Genomic DNA, 21,441 nt, shown 5'->3' on the forward strand with positions numbered 1-21,441 from the left:
TCTGACCACCACTGCAAGAAGAGCATTTTTCCAACTGGCCACCAATGTATGGGGAATTTTTCCAACTGACCCCCAATAAATTGGTTTTAGAAGAGGGTCCCAGAAACTATACCGTTATTTCTATGTTTCTTCTGGGATAAAAGGGTTAAGAAGGGCTGTTATAGAGTGACTGTACTGAGAGATAACACTTACAACCTTTGCTGCTTTGGGGGAACTATTTATTTGTTAAAATGGGCAGTACTTTATTTTTTATAGACCCCAATAAGCTGACACTTACCTTGCTTTTGAATTTTACAATGTATTAAAATTCTAACTTGAGACAAGAAAGTCTTTATAATTTGTGGCTGCTGTACAGGTCCAGTGCAGATGCAATGACATTTTTTAAAGTTTGTGTCATGTATACAAATTATGCCGCATACACACCATCACTTTATGTGATGGAAAAAAACGACATTTTTAAAAAACGTCAATTTAAATGACCGTGTGTGGGGGAAAACGTTGTTTTATTACTTGTGAAAAAAACCACAAAAAAAAATTGAAGCATGCTTAAATTTTATGTGTCGTTTTTTAAAACGTAGTTTTTTACTTCACAGAAATTGACCGTGTATAGCAAAAAACGACGTTTAAAATGATGTTTTTAAACCCGCACATGCCCAGAAGCTAGTTATGAAGCGAGCTTCAATGGAAAAAAGTGGTGAACGTAACCTCGCTTTGCTAGAGCATTGTGAAAAAATGATGGTGTGTAGGCAACTTCGTCTTTGAAAATTGAAGTTTCAAAAACGTCGTTTTTTACTTCACAGAAAATGTCGTTTTTTTTCATCACATAAAGTGATGGTGTGTACGGGGCATTAGAGCTGCACGATTCTGGCTAAAATGAGAATCACAATTTTTTTGCTTCGACGAACATAGAGCACGATTCTCTCACGATTCTCGCAGCATAACATCATCTTTCACATTAAGACAAAAAAAAAAAAAAAATTGGGCAAACTTTACGGTTTCGTTTTTTTTTTTTTATTAATTGAAATTTATTTTGTCCCAAAAAATTGCATTTGAAAGACCGCTGGGCAAATACAATGTGACATAAAATATTGCAGCAATTGCCATTTTATTGCCTAGGGTCTCTGCTAAAATATATATATACAGGCATACCTCACTTTAAGTACACTCATATTACATACACTCGCGAGTAAGGACATACCCACAAGTACTGTACAGAAATTTTGCAGTCGCAGTAGAAGGAGCTGAAGCTCAGAGAGCATAGCCCGCCCTGTTCCAGTGTGCCCCTGACATCTCCACTACAGCCCCTGAGACCTCAACTACAGCTCTTGACACCCCCACAACAGCCCCTGACCCCTCACTACACCCTAGAAGTGAAAAAAGGAATCGTTTTACTTTAAGTACTTTTTTCGTTTTACATACATGCTCTGGTCCCATTGTGTACTTAAAAGTGGGGTATGTCTGTAATGTTTGGGGGTTCCAAGTAATTTTCTAGCAAAAAAATTTGATTCAACTTAAAAAAACAAGTGTCAGAATTTCTTTTTAGACTTTAACCATTTAAGCCCCGGACCATTATGCAGCTGAAGGACCAGGCCACTTTTTGCGATTCGGCACTGCGTCGCTTTAACTGACATTTGCGCTGTTGTGCGACGTGGCTTCCAAACAGAATTGGAGTCATTTTTTTTCCACAAATAGAGCTTTCTTTTGGTATTATTTGATCACCTCTGCGTTTTTAATTTTTTGCGCTATAAACAAAAATAGAGCGACAATCTTGAAAAAAATATATATATTTTTTACTCTTTGCTATAATAAATATCCCCAAAAAATATAAAAAAAAATATTTTTTCCCTCAGTTTAAGCCGATACGTATTCTTCTACATATTTTTTGAAAAAAAAAAAAAAAAAAAAATCGCAATAAGCGTTTATTGATTGATATAGGGGATAGTTTTATTGCATTTTTTGAAAGAAAAAAATTCCCTAGTAATGGCCACGATCAGCAATTTTTATTGTGACTGCGACATTATGGCGGACACATCGGACACTTTTGACACTATTTTGGGACCATTGTAATTTTTACAGTGAACAGTGCTATAAAAATGCACTGATTACTGTAAAAATTACACTGGCAGTGAAGGGGTTAACCAGGAGGGGGCGTTGTAGAGGTGCCCTAAGGGAGTGATTCTTACTGTGGGGAGGCGTGGCTGACAGTCGTTCCCTATGACAGGGAACAGACGATTAGTGACAGGCTCACTAGGAAGCACGGGGAGAGGTTTGTTCTTCCTCTCTGTGACCCGATCGCGGGACACCGGTGGCGATTGTGTTCACCGTTCCCGCGGGGACGGTCACGGAGAAGAGGACCGGGTCGCGAGCGCGACGCCAATGGCGCACTCGCGACCCATGGCTGGGATCTTAAAGGAGACATACATGTATGCTCTTGTGCCCAGCCGTGCCATTTTGCCGACGTATATCGTCATGCGCCAGTCCTCAAGCGGTTAAGTAGTTAAACTTCCTGCATTTACATACAGAAGTTTGATCTAAGAAAAAAGCATTAGTTCCAATGTTTCATGTTGTTAAAAACTTGGCTGACTGCCTGGATTTTTTTCTTTACACACACAGAAGTTTATCCCTTTGATCTAAGAAGGAAGCGTTAGTTACAGTGTTTCCTGTAAAAAAAAAAAACTTGGCAGACTGCCGGATATTTTCTTTAATAAGTTAAGCTGATAAAATAAGCTGATAAGCCTCTCCACTTGTTATATGAAAGAATCGGCAAACTCTGCATTGGAAATCGTCAGGGGGGTTGAATCGAGATCACGATTATTTAACGATTGATTGTGCAGCTCTAATACCAATATGTTATGGTAGGTATTGTTTGGTATTTTCTGTGGTCAAAGTTGGTGCGGCAGGACAGGTCTCCTTCATACAAGGGCCACCATGGTTGTCTTTACTGAATAGTGCTTATACTGAAATACTGTATATATCAAACTGCCTAAAAAAAATTATTGTATACATAATGGTAAATTACACTAGATCATATAAAAGTCTTAAAATATAAAGAACGCAGAAAACAAGTTGGCCTTTCACATCAAGTCACTGGACCTCCAACATATCTGGCTATGAACAACTGTGGTTACATCTAACTGGTATGGATGTTTAGTACCCACACCAAATTTCTGACTCATAAAGAACAGCTACAGTGATCAAACAAATGCTAAACCAACATGCCAATGCAATCTATAGCATTTTTCATTCTGCCTTTTCAACATCTATTAAAATTTCTGTTCGTTTTTAATGTAAGTGGTGGCTTATATTGTGATCATGTCTAAAATAATATCATAGGTCTCATAATTAGCATTAATATGTGCATATTGAAGGTTGGCGGCTGTGGTACTTACTAAGGCAGGGAAAATTATCAAATCACCTGTGCAAAATAATGGAAAGCATGAAAAAATGACCTGTTGGGGAGCCTTTAGGGCTGGAGTTGAGAAACACTGTGCCAAGTATTCTGCAGGATTATTTGTCTATGCTTAATTTCCCTTATAAAACTCTAAAATCTCAAAATTTAGAGTTAGGACTGCAGATAATACTGGGGTGCCGTGAAGTGGCTCTGCACCTTACACATGTATTTGCAAATGTGTGGCCAGTTGTAGTTGGGGGCAGTGACCATTTGTTTGTACTGTTGGAATACTGGTGAGTGCGCCCCGTGCCTTTAAGGAGGGGTGGGCTCCCTTCAGGCTCACCTGCCCTCTGCCTATCCATTATAATGCATGTACTTCTACTATAGAGGCTCTCAAAATTTAGAGTTAGGACTGCAGATAATACTGGGGCTCTGCAGCTTATGTATGTATTTGCAAATGTGTGAAAAGTAAACCCCATTTTTTAACGCATATGGTTAGACAGATTCATTCGGTTGGTTGCAGGCTATACCGTCGTATTTACCGCGATATTCGGGCGCTAGCGGTGAGGTTTTAACCCCCGCTAGTGGCTGAAAAAGGGTTAATACTGCCCGTGTTGCGGGCGGTATTACCGCGCTTTCCCATTGATTTCAATGGGAAGGCGCGGTATAGGTGTTCACCGCTCCTATACCGCGGTAAATTAGCGGCTAGCAGAACTTTTGGAGCGCTCCTGCTAGCACACCGCTTCAGTGTGAAAGCCTTCGGGCTTTCACATTGAACACTACAGGGCAGTTTTTTTCATGCGGTATAGCAGCGCTATTTTTAGCGCTGTACCGCATGAAAAACGCCTCAATGTGAAAGGGGCCTACAAGTGCACTTGAAATTGCATGAAAGTGCACTTGGAAGTGTAGTCCCTGTAGATCTGAAGGGGAAATGCAAGGAAAATAAAAAACAGTATTTTAGCTTGCACATGATTGTATAATAAAATCAGCAGAGCTCCCCTCATTTTAGATCTACCCCTCAGATCTACAGTGACTGCACTTCCAAGTGCACTTGTAGTGCAATTTCAAGTGAACTTTGCACTTGTAGTGCAAAGTGGATTTGCCTTTAGTAAATTACCCCTAGTGTCTCCATCAACTAATTCTTCACACAATCAGGCTGGATGCACTTATCATGCAACCATCTTTAAATGTTCATTATCTGCCCACGGTATTAAAATATACCGCAAGCCACTATTACAGGTAAACAACATACTGTATGTTGGTGTATTCAGTTGCACAAACCTACTTTAATGCCAGAACTAGAGTGTTTTGTGACTTTTCAAGATTACATTTACTTTCATTGTTTAAAAAATGTTTTACTGATTTATAAACCCTACAAAGTTCAGAATGCAATTCTAATAAAATGATGCCACTTTTTGTAGTGATTGACACAAGGGGTTACCATGTCAGTAGTTTCCTGTACCCAATACCTATACAAATTTAAAAAAGCACCAAAAAAATCCACTTTCTGATAAGCAACGTTCACAATTTACAGATTTTTTTGCACATTGCTTTTTAAGAAGTAGAACACGACCATATTTAAAGTGGTATTCATAACTTAACATGGTGCTGAGCTGATTTGAAACTCTCTCCACGATGCAAGAAAAACTTAAAGTAGCACCAAAACCACCAGCAAAATACATCCTAACAAGCTTTGGATGAACCAGGCAGCAATGGCAATACCAATTACTGTTCTGATTTTATTCTTAGGTCCAACCTTACATATATTTATTGGTTAAGGAAGTAGAACTATGAATAAACAATTTTTTTTTAAACCATAGACAGTTGCCCTGAACTAATTTACGCTGCTCCGAATATTAAGCACCATGTAGAAATTCTGTGTTCTGCACCCTCTAGTGGTTAATCTACATAATAGATTGAATAAAGCAGGAGGCTCTGCTAAAGGCCAAGTTTAAAAGTGTAACTCAACTTTCATAGAAAATTATAACAAAATTAAACGATATATATATATATATATATATATATATATATATATATATATATATATATATATATACACACATTCTAATTTAATGTTATTATAAATTACTTTTCAGTCTGTTGTGCTGTAATTGTCTGTAAAATTCAATGCAATACGGCAACCTGGACACGCTCTGTGGATGTACAGAACATCTCCAAAAAATGTCATTTCAGCTCCGACAGAACTCGGACGGTGTAATCAAGCAAAAATCTACCGGACAGTAGATTTTATCAATAGGATAATATAATAGATATTACATCTTCACAGAACAAAAAGTTCTAAATCCAACCATAATGTAAAGAAGGTGACCTAACTTTTTCTCAGAACAGTTCCGTACGTGCAAGTTTAGATATTTTTACAAAATGATATTCAGAAACTGCTTTATAAGACATAACAAAGGCAATCATCTTTGAACCCTGACAGAGCGGATCAGCGTTGTAAATGCTTGAACTAAGCATACGTTTTATAATAAAGTGTATGTCAAGCCAAAAACTTTTTTGTTTTTTGAGTGGGGATAAATTAGAACCCCTGACTATTTTTTTTTACTGCTATTCACTCCTCCAAAAAACGGGAAAAAAATCATTTTAGCTAGAGTTGCGCTTTAATGGCTGAATACTCAAAGTTGCAACATCCTCATGCACCTACTCAATAGATGGAGTTCAGAATCATAAAGTAACGTAGTTATACTTACAGAGACCTACATTCTGAATGTTTATTATACTGTAATTAAAAAGTACAGTGACATAGGATTGTCAAAAGACTGACAAATAGAATGGGAGTACTGTTTGTGGGCCTAGGCAAGGGAGGGGTGGAAATCCTATAGGAAGCCATTATTAAGATGCTAGATTTTGCAGGACTTGCATTTAAAAAGCATTTTTCTATATCTCTGCCAAGTCATATGTCAGTATACGTTGTATGCATTATACTTTACCTGTGCAAAATATAACTTTAACTTCTTTCCATTGAAGTCAGATTCATGTAACTCAATTCTCGCTCTAGCGGCAGCTTCTGGGTTGTTGAAATTTATTCGAACTCTTCTAAAGCTTTTAAACAGCTGAAAGGAGACCTCACTGTCATAGATAGTGAAGAGAGTTTTGAATCTTTCCTGTACAGAAAAAAAGAAACTGGGAATTAAATTACTTTCTTTAAAATAGCAGCATAAAAAAAAAATGCCTTTTCCTTTCTTTGCAATGGCTGTAGAACAAGTATGCAGTCTAGGGGGGGTGGTAATAACAAAGGATTATGTGCCAATGTAATGAAGCTGGCAGTCCCGATTTTGGCCGCGATTTAAGAGACATCTGTGCAGGTTTCTGCACAGATGTCTATGTAATTCACGGCCCGAAATCGCAAAAAGTAGTACAGGAACTACTTTTTGAAATCGGTGCAGCGCCACAGATGCGGCGTCGCACCGATTAGGACAGTGTCATTGCCGGCAAATGCCGCCGATTTGAGATGCGATTTCACATGTGAAATCGCATCTCAAATCGAAGGAAATCATACCCAGTGTGAACCTGGGCTTATACTAATAAAAAGGTCAAACAGGTGCCATTAATACAGGTAATGAGTGGAGGACAGAGGAGCCTCTTAAAGAAGAAGATACAGGTCTGTGAGAGCCAGAAATCTTGCTTGTTTGTAGGCGACCAAATATTTATCTTCCACCATAAATTGCAAATAAATTCTTTCTGGATTTGTTTCCACATTTTGTCTCTCATAGTTGAGGTATACCTATGATGACAATTACAGGCCTCTCTCATCTTTTTAAGTGGGAGAACTTGCACAATTGGTGGCTGGCTAAATACTTTTTTTGCCCCACTGTAGCAGACAGAGTGGAAAATTCACAGAGTGTCAATGACACTCTCTAGAATTCCAGTGTGCCTGTACATGACACCTGTCAGTGGGGAGATAGATTCATGTACCTGTTGTAAACAGGTATATGAATCTGGGGGAAGGATTAAGTGTGGAGGCGCACTGAGGTCGGAGTGTCCATACAGACACTCAGATCTCAGTGCAGCTGCACTCTCTCCCCATCGCTGCAGCTGTCACACAGACAGTGCAGTGGCAGAAAGTTTTGTATCTGGGTGGGTGGAGCCTGATGAATATTCACAGTTGTTACCCATCAGATCAGCTCCCTTTGTGACTGACAGCAGGAAGCGAACAGATTCTTAGCCAACAGACAGCTTGCTAGTGACTATAGAATCCGCCCACTATCAATCACAAAGAGAGAGAAGACCCGATGGAGAACAAGTGTCTCTGCTTCCCCATCAGGCTTACTGGATGTTAGGAAGCGATCTGCTTTACCAACCAGAGACAAGGAGGGGTCTTAATTACCACCAGTTTTGTTATCTGTGAACTGGACACAATGGCCCAGATTCTCATACATTAGCGCTGCTCCTGGGCAGCGTAATGTATGAGCTCTACGTTACACTGCCGCAGGTCTACAGGTTTAAATCCTGATTCTCAGAACACTTACCTGTAAACTTGCGGCGGTGTAGCGTTCGATTGCTCGGCGCAAGCCCGCCCAATTCAAATGGGGCGGGCACCATTTAAATTAGGCGCACTCCCGCGCCGAGCGTACTGCGCATGCTCCGTCGGGTAAATTACCCGACGTGCATTGCGCTAAATGACGTCGCCCCAACGTCATTTGCCTAGATGTATACGTAAATGGCGTCCAGCGCCATTCACGGACGTCTTACGCAAACAACGTCATTTTTATTCAATTCGACGCGGTAACGACGGCCATAGTTAACATTGGTTGCGCCTGCTAATTAGCAGGGGCAACCTTACGCGTCGGGTACGCTACGCAAACGACGTTAATTCGCTGCGTCGACCTCGCGTATGTTCGGGAATCGCCGTACTTACCTCATTTGCATAGACGACGGGGAAAAGCGACGATGCGACACCTAGCGGCGGGAAAAAAAATTACTTTTAAGATCTGACAGCGTAACAGCCTTACGCTTGTCAGATCTAATGGGTACCTATGCGCAACTGATTCTGAGAATCAGTCGCATAGATACCCGGGGCCAGATGAGGTGTTACGACGGCGCTAATGGTGTTGCGCCGTCGTAACGCCTTTGAGAATCTGGCCCAATTATTTTTGAATTTGGAGCATTAATAGCACCACTTTGTAAAAGTGGCACTATTAAGAACTACCTGAATAAACCAAGTTACTAAAACGGTTGGCAGGAATTTTGAAATCTGGTGCAGACCATATTAAAGGGCCATAGCACCAGAAAAGTGTTTGAATTTCCACGAGAATGTTCTACTTTGCGCTCATATTTCAGGAAGTGTACCTATAGCCTATATTAAAATGTGGACAAGACACAGCTGACATAGTAAACCTAGTACAAACCTTTTCCAATAAAATGTGAATGTTTTCAGCTTTACTTTAAGGTTGGGTTCACACTATAGCGATGTCAGACATAGCATGTGATTTTTTACCGCATTGCTGTGCAGATTATATGCATTGTCTGTGTGATGCGTATTCAGCCACACAGATTGTATAGCTGAATTTGCATTGCAAACGGTCCAAAATGGTGTAGGACCCTTTTTTTGATCCACAATGGAATAGGATCGCATGGGTGTTCACACCCAGGAAAACCAATTCCTACACCATTTCACAGTTGGCACTGCGATCTGATCTGGGGGTGTCATCAACTTTTTATTGACACCCGCCATGCTTCGCATAGGGCAGTGTGTACGGACTGTCAGGTAGATGCGAGGCGGGAACCTGTAATAGAACTGCACTGTTCCTGCATCGCAATAGTGTAAACCTAGCCTTAACGTACGCTGTTTTACTATTTTTTTATTATTTACATTTAAAACACAACAAACGGGTGCTACATACCTTCTGATCATCTACCTCAAAGACGGACTCATGAACGTTACATGCAAACAGAGATGTCGGAAGGTCACTAAAATCCATTAGTTCTTCAAGATCATCATCATTTTCTTCAAAGATCATCTCTTCTTCCTCCTCTTCTTGGTCACTGCTGTATATATCTGAACTTTCATTCCACGCTTTCATGGTGTCTCTCAGCATTGTTACTGCTTGCTAACTCCTTAGATTCGCTTTGTGATCAAAATAATCTGCAAAACATTACTGAATTAATAAAAATGATTAACACAATAAACTGAAAGTACACACAGACCACAAATTATAAACTAGGCGGTTCTAACTCAATGATCTCTTCCTTGCTTCCAGGTCATGCATCAAGGGGCTGCTGCTCTCATGTATTGTGATGTCACCACCCCACCTCTCCATCTCATCCAATTAAAGATGGCTTTGCAATCATTCAGAAAATGCATTCTCTTATGGCGCCCATGCCAAGAGGCTGACCATCTGTAATCACAATTCATCAGGTCAGCCACTCAGCACATAACCCAGAAGTAAGTGGAGATCACTGAAGTAGCGGTGTCCAGCTTTCCAGCTTCCAGGGGCAACGGTCACGTATTTCTTATAATATTTATATATATATATATATATATATATATATATATATATATATATATATATATAATATATATATATATATATATATATATATATACACACACACACACACACATATATTATATATATATATACACACACATACATATATGAACATGAACTTTAATGGCATCCCAGCCTTAGTCTGTAGGGTACAATATTGAGTTGGGCCACCCCTGCACCTATAACAGCTTCAACTCTTCTGGGAGGACTGTCCACAAGGTTTAGGAGTGTGTCTATAGGAGTGTTTGACCATTCTTCTAGAAGCGCACTTGTGAGGTCAGGCACTGATGTTGGACAAGAAGGCCTGGATCACAGTCTCCGCTCTAATTCATCCCAAAAGGTGTTCTATCGGGTTGAGGTCATGACTCTGTGCAGGCCAGTCAAATTCCACCACCCCAAACCCGCTCATCCATGTCTTTTTTGAACCTTGCTTTGTACACCGGTCCAAATCATTTGGTGGAAGTGGGATTATGGTGTGGGGTTGTTTTTCAGGGGTTGGACTTGGCCCCTTAGTTCCAGTGACGGGAAATCTTAAGGCATCAGCATACCAAGACATTTTGGACAATTTCATGCTCCCAACTTTGTGGAAAGTTTGGGGTGGTCCCTTCCTGTTTCAACATGACTGTGCGCCAGTGTACAAACAAGGTCCATAAAGACATGGATGCTCAAGTTCGGGGTGGAGGAACTTGACTGGCCTTGATAGATCTGACAAAGGCGCAAATTACTCATGCTCCAAAACGTGTTACTGCCCCCTTGACATCAGCTCCGGCCTATACGTTCCAGCGTGGTCCTGGAAGTCCATTGGCTATCTTGTTTCCTCGCTTCTCCCTTTACTGTGACAGCTGTGGGTCAGCACTCCCTCCCCCTAAAGGACTCTACAGGATGCCTATTATGATGACTGAGATGCTCATTTGATCTACTACATTAAGTGTTTTTAACCCCTTTTTATGAATAAATATTCGTTAAAGCGGTGTTCCACTCAAGAAAAAAAAAGTAATTAAAAACCAGCAGCTACACATACTACAGCCGTTGGTTTTTAATAAATGGAAACTTACCTGTCCTGGAGTCCAGCGATGTCGGCACCCGCAGCTGATGTTTCCATTAGCTGTCGGGTGGTGCTGCAGCCACCATTGCTAGTAAGGGTACCCGGCAGTGTAGCCTTTCAGCTTCACACTGAGAACCCTAGTGCGCATGCTCGAGGCCCGCTCCTCTCTCCTACTGGCCCAGAGGCCGGGGGAGGGAGGAGAGAGCCCCGCGCTGACATCACGGCCTGCGGACCTGGACTCCTTGAAGTGGGAAAGGATACCTGTCAAAGACAGGTATCCTGTCCCCCCTCCCCCACAAAAGGTGCCAATTGTGTCACCGGAGGGGGGGGAGGAATAAGATGAGTGGAAGTTCCACTTCTGGGCGGAACTCCGCTTTAATAATGCACTTAGAAGCGGCTTCTGTTTTTTACTTTAACTCTTCTAGGAAGGCTTCCACAAGGTTTAGGAGTGTTTCTATGGGAATGTTTGACCATTCTTCCGCATTTGTGAGGTCAGGCACTGATGTGGACAAGAAGGCCTGGCTCGCAGTCGCCGCTCTAATTCACCCCAAAAGAGTTCTATTGGGTTGAGGTCAGGACTCTGTGCAGGCCAGTCAAATTCCTTCACCCCAGTGAGCCAGAAAAAAAAAACAAAAAAAAAAAACGAACCCCATACCGTTTGACTTCACTGTAGAGGTCAGCACCTTATGGTGTCCACTGTGCAGTGTCAGTTTGCCTAACATATTCAGTACTTTAACTGCAGTTTAGTTAGCATGGCTGTTTAGGACCTGAGTGTGCCTTCTGGTAGGAGTGCTTGCATGACAAGACTGGCTGAGCACAATCAGGGCCAGATTTTCCATTAGACATATTAGGCATGTGCCTACAGGCGCCCTTCCTAGTGTGGCTCCCATCAGTATGAGTTTTCTTAACACTTTTGCTGCAAGGCTGCAGCCACCGGGATTGTGTGTAGAACTGACAGACAGAACCATTTGAGCGACCATGTATTCCAGGGTTTTGCTTGCCCATTTGTGGGCCCAGGACCAACATGGCAGGTGCCGGCGGGTGGAGGGCAGGGAGAACCGCCGACACACGTCTGCTCTCCTCCCTGTGTATGACATCACTTCCAAGTTACCCTGTCACTTTCTCCAGCTAGCATAGCTGGGAAGGGATGTATTGCAATGTGATGTGCATTGTAATACATCCAGTGGAGCTCAGAGCAGACATGCAGGGTCTATTGTGTTTCTTTTTTGTATTTAACCACTTGATCACTGGGCACGTAAACCCCCTTAATAACCAGACCAATTTTCAGCTGTCGGTGCTCTCACAATTTGAATGACAATTACTCAGTCATACAACACTGTACCCAAATGAAATTTTCGTCCTTTTTTTCCACACAAATAGAGCTTTCTTTTGGTGGTAATTAATCACCGTTGTTTTTTTTTATTTGTTGCGCTATAAGAGAAAAAAGACTGAAAATTCGGTAAAAAAAATGAATTTTTCTTTGTTTCTGTTATACAATTTAGCAAATTTAGTCTTTTTTCTTCAGTCTTTTGCATAAATGTGAAAGATGAAGTTACGCCGAGTAAATAGATACCCAACATGTCACCCTTCAAAATTGCACACGCTCGTGGAATGGCGCCAAACTTTGCTACTTAAAAATCCCCATAGGCGACGTTGCAGGGTATTGTGGGGTATTGCAGAGTATTGTGGGGTATTGCAGAGTAGTGTGGGGTATTGCAGAGTAGTGTGGGTATTGTGTATTGCACAGTATGGGGCAGGGATGGATGGCTGGCTGGATCTGTGACTGCATGTGTCACAGATCCAGCCCACAGCACTCATGCTGCATCTGCTCTCCCCCACCCTCTCCTCTTACACTGTACCATTCGGTACAGAGAGGGGAGGGAGGAACCGGCGTCATCATATGACGCCGGTTTGTTTACAAGTGATCGCTCCGTCATTGGACGGAGCGATCACGTGGTAAACCGCCGCTATCAGCGGCGATTTACCGTGATCCGTAATGTGCCCGGTCCGGAGGACATTCCCGTGTGCCCGCCCCAGAGGGTGCGCGATTCTGGGAGGATGTCCATGGACGTCCTCCCAGAGTTAAGCAACCGCCTTGTAGACGTATATCGTCTATAGGGCGGTTGTTAACTGTTTAAAGCAGAATTAAACTTCTGCAAAAAAAAAAAACATTTTAAAGTTCCAGAAACTTTTAGCCATAATGTGTTAGTATATACAGCAGGGGTCTCCAAACTGCGGCCCGAGGGCCAGATGTGGCCCTTTGCTAGCCTTTATCTGGCCCTTGGGGCACAATTCCTCCCACTGACATGAGGCACTATTCCTCCCTTTGACACCAACAATGGGGCACTATATTATCCACTGATACCAATGATGGGATACTATTCCTCCTACTAATAGGGGGAATACTCCTCTTCCTATTGACTACCAACCCTGAGGCCATATTTGTTCTCACGGATGACGGGCCCGTGACATTTTCTTCCCTTGCTGGCCCCAATCCAGCCCTCCTAAAGTCTGAAGGGCAATAAAGTGGCCCTTTGTTTGAAAAGTTTGGAGACCCCTGATATACAGCATAGTAACACAATATGGCAGACTTATCTTGCAAGCTGCAGTGTCAGTGCTCCTGTCTGTAGTGGATGCTTCCATGTTCTCCTGGAGATCCGCCTACGTTTGAACTCTTTGGCCACCTGATTGGCCGGGCTGAGATGACATAACCCCCATGCATATGCACAGGAGTTAAGCCATCATGGTGCAGAGCCATACTACTGTAAATGTATGCTGAATTGCACATGCACAGCTCTGTCTACACAAATGCTGACAGGCAGGAAAAAAACATAATCGTAAAAATCCTACTAATCAGCGCTTTTTGAATGTTTAGGTTTAGGGTTAGAGGAATTGCAGTCTGCTTACATAATTTATAATAAAAACATATTTGCCATTCTGAAGCTTCCCTCCAACCACTTTATATATATATATATATATATATATATATATATATATATATATATATATATACACACATATACACACACACACACACACACACACACACTGTGATTCTGTACTTGCCAAATATGCTGCAAAAATCTCCCTCTACCGAGTCTGGCTGCAGCCATTTTTAACTGTGGGCAGCTGAAGCTGCTGCCTGTTCACTTCCTGGATTTACACAGAGGCACAGAGGCAGACGGGCAGGCGCAAACAGACTATCTTACAAAAGTGAGTACATCCCTCACATTTTTGTAAATATTTGATTATATATTTTCATGTGACAACACTGAAGAAATTACACTTTGCTACAATGTAAAGTAGTTAGTGTACAGCTTGTATTACAGTGTAAATTTGCTGTCCCCTCAAAATAACTCAACACACAGCCATTAATGTCTAAACCGCTGGCAATAAAAGTGAGTACCACCTTAAGTGAAAATGTCCAAATTGGGCCCAAATTGTCAATATTTTGTGTGGCCACCATTATTTTCCAGCACTGTCTTAACCCTCTTGGGCATGGAGTTCACCAGAGTTTCACAGGTTGCCACTGGAGTTCTCTTCCACTCCTCCATGATGATATCACAGAGCTGGTAGATGTTAGAGACCTTGCGCTCCTCCACCTTCCATTTAAGGATGCCCCACAGATGCTCAATAGGGTTTAGGTCTGGAGACATGCTTGGCCAGTCCATCACCTTTACCCTCAGCTTCTTTAGCAAGGCAGTGGTCATCTGGGAGGTGTGTTTGGGGTCGTTACCATGTTGGAATACTGCCCTGCGGCCAAGTCTCTGAAGGGAGGGGATCATGCTCTGCTTCTGTATGTCACAGTACATGTTGGCACTCATGGTTCCCTCAATGAACTGTGCCGGCAGCACTCATGCAGCCCCCGACCATGACACTCCCACCACCATACTTGACTGTAGGTAAGACACACTTGTCTTTGTACTCCTCACCTGGTTCCCACCACACATGCTTGACACCATCTGAACCAAATAAGTTTACCTTGGTCTCATCAGACCACAGGACATGGTTCCAGTAAGCCATTTCCTTAGTCTGCTTGTCTTCAGCAAGATGTTTGCGGGCCTTCTTGTGCATCATCTTATACATGCTGCTCATACGATCGTTTTTTGTAAGTTTATCTTATTCAATTTTATGTAAAAGTGGGGGGTGTAATGGCGCTTACAAGTAAATGAGGTAAAAAGATGCACAGCACCGTGTGATAATTAACTGGTGATAAAGTAAAAAGTGTTTCACTCCTAATTCCTCAAAGATTCCTTACACATCAACAGCTATGATGTGAAGGATGGAAAATGTGAAAATAATGACATCCGGCAAATAATGACTCAAACCGCGATTTTAGATCATACAAATGAAAAAAATGTGAAACAATTATGAAAAAATTGTATGCTTAAGTGAAAAAAATCCGTGCAAACACTAATAAAATAATTGGTATGTGTGAACCAAAAAATACCAAAAACAACCACAAAATAGTCAATATGTGCACTAAAATGTGCTGATAAATAAATAAATAATGTTCAGGCAAAGTGTTCAAAAGAGAAATCCATGCACAAAAGTTTTCCAAGTGAATAAAGAATGAAATAAAGTGCTTAATGCAATGATTTCCACGAGGTGCAATATATAAAACAAAGTGCTTGATGCAATAATTTCCACAAAGTGCGATAGTGCTTGATAAAAGGGTGATGCTGCAGTCCAATGCACGATCCCTCCGTGTGGTGGTGCAGATCAAATGAAATGAAAATACCAGCCTCTCACCTCAAGAAAGGCTAATTGAGCCTATATGTTGTAATCGAGACCAGCAGGTAAGAACTATGGGTCCAGGACAATCCAGGCTATTTCCAGCATCCGTCCACAGGACATCCAAAAACGCTCTCAATAAAAGCATAATGCGCATTCCATAGTGTAGTAGGTATAAGTAAGTTTAATAGAAAAAACGTATCACTCACAGTTTAAAATTTCTGTTACAGGAACGAAGTAACAAACAGCAGCAGCAGATCTCCGCTCTCGGCCGCGAGCGGAGATGACGTCACCGACGGCACTTCTCTGATCCCCTGACGCGTTGCGTGGCTGATCGACGCCACTTAATCGTATAAAATTAAATTTTATATTGTTCCTACGAAATTTCACTATGGTGAGTCCTTATTCTTTTCATTATCATATCTGCTTGGGTGACATCTGTATCTGAGGATTCATTGATTCCCTTGTACAACTGGCAGTTGCTGCAGTCCACGTTTAAAGGCCCGGGCTGGGGTTTACAGCCGCAAGCTATCCTTGCTTGCCATCTGGTAAGCATGCATTCCTTATGGTGTCTTCACTTTTGGTGGTGGATTTCTTTATTTTGAACCATTCAAGAAGATTTTGTGTTGTTGTTTTTTTGGACTTCACTGAATACATTTTTCAACACATTTGTCAGTAGTATCTTTCTAATTATTATTTTGTATCACAGCGCAACTACACTTCTTTCCATCTTTAGAAGAGGCTTCCTTCTGGGATGAGAGCCATGCAGGCCAATTTGATGCAGTGTGCGGCGTATGGTCTGAGCACTGACAGACTGACCCCCCCCCACCCCTTCAACCTCTGCAGCAATGCTGGCAGCACTCATACGTCCATTTCCAAAAGACAACCTCTGGATATGACTCTGAGTATGTGCACTCAACTTCGTTGGTCGACCATTGCAAAGCCTGTTCTGAGTGGAACCTGTCCTGTTAAACCGCTGTATGGTCTTGGCCACCGTGCTGCTGCTCAGTTTCAGGGTCTTGGCAATCTTCTTATAGCCTAGGCCATCTTTATGTAGAGCAACAATTTTTTCAGATCCTCAGAGAGGTCTTTGCCATGAGGTGCCATGTTGAACTCCCAGTGGCCAGTATGAGAGAGTGAGAGCGATAACACCATATTTAACACACCTGCTCCCCATTCACACCTGAGACCTTGTAACACTAACGAGTCACATGACACAGGTGAGGGAAAATAGCTAATTGGGCCCAATTTGGACATTTTCACTTAGGGGTGTACTCACTTTTGTTGCCAGACATTAATGGCTGTGTTTTGGGTTATTTTGAGGGGACAGCAAACTTACACTGTTATACAAGCTGTACACTCACTACTTTACATTGTAGCAAGGTGTAATTTCTTCAGTGTTGTCACAAGAAAATATATAATAAATTATTTACAAAAATGTGAGGGGTGTACTCACTTTCGTGAGATACTGTATATACAGACACACACACACCACTGCTTGCCTGCACATTTTTCCTCTCTCGATTAATATACATAAATCTCTGCAGTCTCCTGTTATCTCCCCCCTCATTCAGGCCCCTCTAGCTCTGCAGCTCCTTTTGGCTCTGCTGTGACTCATCCCTCCCCCCTTGCTGGCAAACCGAGAGTGAGCAAGAGAGTTGTGCATAATGTCATTAGCCTAGGCTAATTACCAGACAAGAAAAGGGAAGTGGACTGTGTAAGGCATTTACTGGTAGAAAAAACGTTTTACTATCCAAAGTTAAAACAGGGGCAGAAGATTTAATAGATGGAAAGATGAAAAAATGATTCAAGGCCTGCTTCAAGTTATAAAGAAATATCAATACCTTTGAAAAAAAATTATTCTGGTCTATGGATTTAAAAATACCTGTCCTTTCTTTGTGAAGTGAAAGTTGAACGATTCTAGTGACAATCACTTTTATACTTGTCCCAGTCCAGCTTGTCAGCTCTTCCCTTTACAGAATCCCAATTTGTGGGGGTTTCTATTGTTCATTATTGACATTATTTAAACTCATTAGTGCAGAAGTGCTACCGACAGTCGTGTTCATACGAGTCTCAATGGGGAAAGGAAGGAGAACACTGACATGCCCCTGCACCAGTATAACTGCTGTGGCTCAGGCTCCTGCTCCCATCTGCTGTGAATGTGCCTGTGAATGGTTACTAGGCAAGTGACTTGACACACCCACTCTAGCTGTCACCTCCCTCTGCTTGTGCTATGTCGGTGCTGGTCCTGGACAAGTGTTTGGTGCACTAGGCCAGCGCTTTTAACCAGTGGTAATTATTATGGTATTGTATGGTATGGTAATTATTAAGTAGTATGGTCAGACAGCAGTGAGAGACAGGGGGCGCTCTGCCAACTACACTAGCTCTTTATCTACTGAAACAGGACAAGGTGCTAATTATACCAGGGCTGTGGAGTCGGTAGATAAATGTCCCGAATCCGACTCCTCAGTTTTATGTACTTCCGACTCCTCTGTATTAATATGCGAATGTATTTTATACATTCCTTGAGGGAAAGAAACGCAACCTACCACAGGACTACTGGCTGGGAAGCCAACAGTCTACTGTATTGCACAGTTTAAGCAAAAGACAAACACAATGAAAACAAAGTTTTATAAAAAAAAAAATGATTAATCAATCAAGTGGCTGGATAGTAGCAGCAGGCATAAACATCAGGAACAGGATCTTTACCAGTTCAAAAATACAAACCACATTATTTGGTTGTTTTAGAACAAAAACAAAGCTTATCTATAATGAACCAAAAACAAAATCTGTAAAACCTAGAAATGGTTTATATTAATCTTGAAATGTAGTTATAGGCTTAGCAAATGCAAATCAATTCAATGTAGAGTTCTAAGGAAGAGAATTGCCTCTGCCAGATCCTCTTTCATAGAGGCTCTTAAGTCAGACTTTATTATTTTTAGGGCTGAAAATAATCTTACAACACTGACTTGGGTGGGTGGCATTGCAGTAACTATTCTGGCCACATCACTAACGATCTCTGGATAGACATAGATGGCTTCTTCAACAGTAAGTTTTGATGAGCGATCATACTTTTCAACTTCTTTTAGTGCTTTATAAAACTCCTGTTGGAATTTTTTTATTTGGACACTTACTGGTTCTCTAACATGCGTTCCCTGTAAAAGCAGAACACATCACTATGGAAAGTATAAGTATTGCAGCTCCTAATTGTGCGTTGCGTGCCATATAGTGAAGCACATGAAAAGCATGCTTCTTCACGGTCACTTAACGTGTTCGTTTTGCGGTTACGTGAGGCACTGCATGCATTGGTCTTTATTCTTACAGTAGAGAAGTCATTAATTATAACTTTTTGTGAATTGGGACATTTAAACTTGCTTTTTTTTATTCCAATCTAAATTTAGTAGGAGTCGGAGTCGGTGCATTGTTTGCCGACTCCGACTCCAGGTACCCAAAATTTCCCTCGACTCCGACTCCACAGCCCTGAATTATACATTGGGGGGAAGAATACAGAGAACATTTGTGGTGGGTATTCTTCTATAAACCCAGTTTATCCCTTCTGTAATATCTGGAACAGTGCAATATTGTACCCCCCAGCTTGCCTTCGAAAAAAACCAAAAAAAAACTTAAAAGGTCCATACAGTTAGATTAACTAAGCACATGCCCCTCGCAATGCAGTGCTTGAGTTACCCATTGTCAGGCACTATGCATAGCCATATGCCTTTGCTGACTTTGAGAACAAACACTTAGCAATGACAGTGGGAGGTTATCAATACAAACTATATATTTTATTATTTAAAAAAAAAAAAAAAAAAAAAAAGATATCCAGTGGTTATTCTCCTATATTTTGGCTACAATGATTTTACAATGACATTTTTTTATTTATCTGCACTTTCCTGCTCAGGAAACAGACAATGATTCTATGTGACAAAGCCATCTTGTGGTTAAAAGGAAGCATAGCCTATTAAAACATGCCTGGGCCCATGGTTACATTTTTGTTTTTTAATTGCAGTGGAATTGTGGGGGCTGAAATTTTTTTTTTTCTTCAGTGTGGCTTCTGCCGTTTGCCAAGATGCGTTTCATCAGACCCCTCACAAACAAGTTGTTTATGGTTAGTTGATCAGCACATATCCCAATAAAATTACAAAACTGGTAAGGCACTAGCGAAGGCATGCTGGCAATGGCCCATCATAAAGCAGGTCTAAATCCCAGCTTAATTGCATTTCCTTTGCTTGTGTGTACTTAAAAAAAAAAGGACAAAAGGAGAAGACTAGTTTTCCCATTTTTTTCATGCTTTGGTGAGACTGCAATGCTGCTGATCTCCTGCAGTCTCTGTAGCCACTTTCTGCCTAAAAAACATGCACTTCATTAATATTATGACATTTCTCAAGGCAGGTTGCTGGATGATGACAATAGTGAACCATGTATCACTAGTGTTGTCACCCTATGACATGAAGTGCCTGAAAAAGGACCCTAAGACCCCTTTCACACTGAGGAGTTTTTCAGGCTGCTATACCGCCTGAAAAACTCCTGCACTGCATACTCAATGTGAAAGCCTGAGGGCTTTCACACCGAGGCGATGCGCTGGCGGGAGAGAAAAAAATCTCCTGTCAGCAGCATCTTTGGAGCGGTGATACATGCCGCTCCATCACCGCACCTTCCCATTAAAAACAATGGGAAACCGCGGAAATACCGCCCGCAATGCGCCTCTGCAGAGGCGCATTGCAGGCGGAATTAACCCTTTATCGGCCGCTAGCGGGGGTTAATACTGCACCGCTAATGGCCGAATCATGCGGAAAATCCGACGGTATAGCGCCGCTATTCTTAGTGTTAAAGGGGCCTTCTGGAAAACAAAGAGTCCTCCTTTGCAGTGGGACTGTGCCCATGCTATAAGAGTTTACTGCTCATGTATGTCTGGGGGGGGGGGGGGGAAACAGGTATAGCAGTTTTACCCACCTGATCCTATGCTCCCACAGCCTCCTCCTCACTGTTAGATCAGTCCTTGCAGCCTCTTCTCCAGTGGCGACTGGTGCTCAAAATTTTTTGGGGGGCGCAAACACACAAAAACAAAAAGAAAAAACAATTGCAGCCACTGTGACCATCAAACGCAGCCACTGGGCCCATCAAACGCAGCCACTGGGCCCATCAAACGCAGCCACTGGGCCCATCAAACGTCACCACTGTGCCATGCCATCAAACGCAGCCACTGTGCCATCAATTGTCACCACTGTGCCATGCCAAACACAGCCACTGTGCCCATCAATTGTTGCCACTGTGCCCTTTAATTGTTGCCACTGTGCCCTTTAATTGTCGCCACTGTGCCCCCCCCCCCCCCGCCTGGCACTTACCTTTCTGGGGTCGGCCATCCTCCTTCCACGGTCCCTGGATGACGCTTCAGCAAATCAGAACCGGTGAACCCGATTGGCTGAAACGCCTGTCACTCTTATACAAGGAACGCACCCCCCGATAAGTATTTGGAAGCCAATTACAGCCTGAGGGCTGTACTCGGAAAGCCTATCAGAGCCGCTGGCTCTGATGGGCACTTCCACAGCCAACCAGCTACAGTTATTCAGATGGGGGCCGGCTATCTGAATAGTCGGCGGCAACGCATGAATCTATGTATTGTATCAGTGGCGGTGCGGAAGCGAGAGGGTGCGGCGCTCCGGCGCCCTTTATGGACGCACCGCCACTGCTCTTCTCTCCTGCAATCCTGAGGTTTGATGCCTCTGTTATCAAGAATGTTGCAGCGACCAACAGCCCTA

General features: G+C 42.2%; 1 protein-coding gene across 3 annotated transcripts in view; it reads right to left on the reverse strand.

Annotated features, from left to right (window-relative positions):
* The window catches only part of RCAN3 (RCAN family member 3), an 81,413-nt gene that overhangs the window by 55,036 nt on the left and 4,936 nt on the right, over positions 1–21,441 (reverse strand). For 2 of the 3 annotated variants that reach the window (XM_040337170.1, XM_040337169.1), the window contains exons 2-3: positions 9,256–9,497; positions 6,343–6,516 (exon numbers count right to left, since the gene is read on the reverse strand). In XM_040337170.1, the coding sequence (XP_040193104.1) occupies positions 6,343–6,516; positions 9,256–9,450 (369 nt within the window). In that variant the 5' untranslated portion in view covers positions 9,451–9,497. Of the gene's footprint in view, positions 1–6,342; positions 6,517–9,255; positions 9,511–21,441 lie in introns of all 3 variants that reach the window. The other variant, XM_040337171.1, reaches the window with a different exon arrangement.

This window comes from Rana temporaria, chromosome 2 (assembly GCF_905171775.1).
Source record: "Rana temporaria chromosome 2, aRanTem1.1, whole genome shotgun sequence".
Taxonomy (NCBI): Eukaryota; Metazoa; Chordata; class Amphibia; order Anura; family Ranidae; genus Rana; species Rana temporaria.